The sequence below is a fragment of the Helobdella robusta genome, assembly GCF_000326865.2.
Source record: "Helobdella robusta unplaced genomic scaffold HELROscaffold_50, whole genome shotgun sequence".
Taxonomy (NCBI): Eukaryota; Metazoa; Annelida; class Clitellata; order Rhynchobdellida; family Glossiphoniidae; genus Helobdella; species Helobdella robusta.
In genome coordinates this window covers 363,784-365,619 of record NW_008705255.1, presented here as the reverse complement: position 1 = coordinate 365,619, position 1,836 = coordinate 363,784, and the positions used below count along the sequence as shown (strand labels likewise).

General features: G+C 32.5%; 1 protein-coding gene across 1 annotated transcript in view; it reads right to left on the bottom strand.

Moving 5' to 3' along the window:
• Positions 1–941: 941 nt before the first annotated feature.
• Positions 942–1,836, bottom strand: part of HELRODRAFT_86265 (hypothetical protein) — a gene marked incomplete at both ends in the record, with an annotated part of 6,463 nt that continues 5,568 nt past the window's right edge. The window contains one exon of the mRNA XM_009027667.1: positions 942–1,716. Coding sequence (XP_009025915.1) covers positions 942–1,716 — 775 coding nt within the window. The remainder of the gene's footprint in view (positions 1,717–1,836) is intronic.

Below are 1,836 nucleotides of genomic sequence, written 5' to 3'. Positions count from 1 at the left end.
ACAAAACACACACAGACACAACAAAACACACACGCACACACACACACAGACACAACAAAACACACACACCCACGCACACAGACACAACAAAACACACACAGACACAACAAAACACACACACAGACACAACAAAACACACACACACGCACGCACACACACAGACACAACAAAACACACACACATACACGCTTGCGCTTACATACTCAATTACTGATTCATTGAAACTACGTGAATAATACTTTCAGAAAATGTTTAACTTTTACAAAAAATACTTCTATCAATTGATATAACATGTTTTTGGTAAATTTAAAATTTTTTGCTCTATAACCACCTTCCTTCTATAAAAATTTAAATTCGAGACAAGTTGACATGTCGACACCATGTCGACTTTTAAACACTTAAATAAAACATGCAACGAGACAAAACATCCTTTTAAAAAATATTTATACAAGGACGATGAACGTATTTGAGACTTCCACCTAGTCACAGATCCAATATCCGGAAGTTTGAGGTTGGAAATAATTTTCAAAATTCTAGTTTGGTGACCATTCTTTGCTAACTCCCGTTTTGTTAGAATAGGGAATAATTTGTTGAATTTAAAGTTGATAAAGTTTTTCTACACAGAGCTTTCAATAATTTCTTCTTTCATGGTCTGGTAGGGCGTGTGTATTCCATGCTGGAATCTCTGATGCTAGAATCCAAAGATGCTACGGAGATTCTGGAATCCCTAAATTCGCAACTGCTTTTACCATTTACCAACCACAATAATATTATTATATAATTTTAAAAAATAGTTTTCTCAAAACTAAAAAATGTTTTCTCAGTAGATTGAAAATAAGTTTCTAAATTAACTACAAATAACAAGAAATTAAAAATTGTTTGTCATGAATGTTTCTTACATGAATGTTTTTTTAACATCTCAACGGCTTTGTTTGTAGCATCTACAAGACATCATTTGGTTTCATAAATTTTCCCATGAGAATGATATTCCTAGTTTTAACCTCTCTTAATAGAAAGACAAATGGACGATTTGCAAAAAAAATTACGTAGTCATCAGTAATTTGAGGCGGATTATCATTGTAAGAATCAACTGCCTCCAGTTCATCCGCATTGCTTCCTTCCTGTTCCATTGAAAATGGAGTCCGTTGAAAAAATGCACTGACATGTGTTTGTGAACTTGATAGTTTGGCCAAATCACATGTTTTACTGTCGAATAGTTTTATAATATTCAATTTTTCCAGAATTTTTTTCATATCGACATGAGCATCCAATTTGAACTTCGGCAGTTTCAGCTTAACGTTCAGTTTTTCTAATTTTTCATCCAAATTCATCAGAGCATTTTTATCCAATTTCTTAAGTGCAGTCAATTGGTAATCGTTATCTATTGGGAGCAAAAGAATGAGTTCGTAGGATTCCATGTAAGGAAGTTCAACAATGTAGACATTTAACTTCTCATTTTTTTGATACCGCAACTTCAAGATTCCAGTCATATATTCAGTTTGAACTTTTTCTGTAATTTTAACATAAAATGGAGCTTCTATAATCTCCAGAGCAGAAAAATTGTACATCCATCTGGCAGAGAAAGAAAAAGTATCAAGAAGAAGGATTTTAGTGTCCTTGTCTAAAGTTCCTGCTGGGATGGTGTCTTGCGTCTTGCTGCTTGTCCTCAATTGAACTTTTTTGTTTATTTGTTTTCTGCAACCATTTGAGTCAGACCTTATAATAAAAAAAGTATGTGTTTGTTTTAAATTGTAATCTGAATCAAATTATTCAGAATATTATTTTTTACTCCTAAATGAGTTAAATAAAGAGTTAAAAATTAAATATAATTGCTTC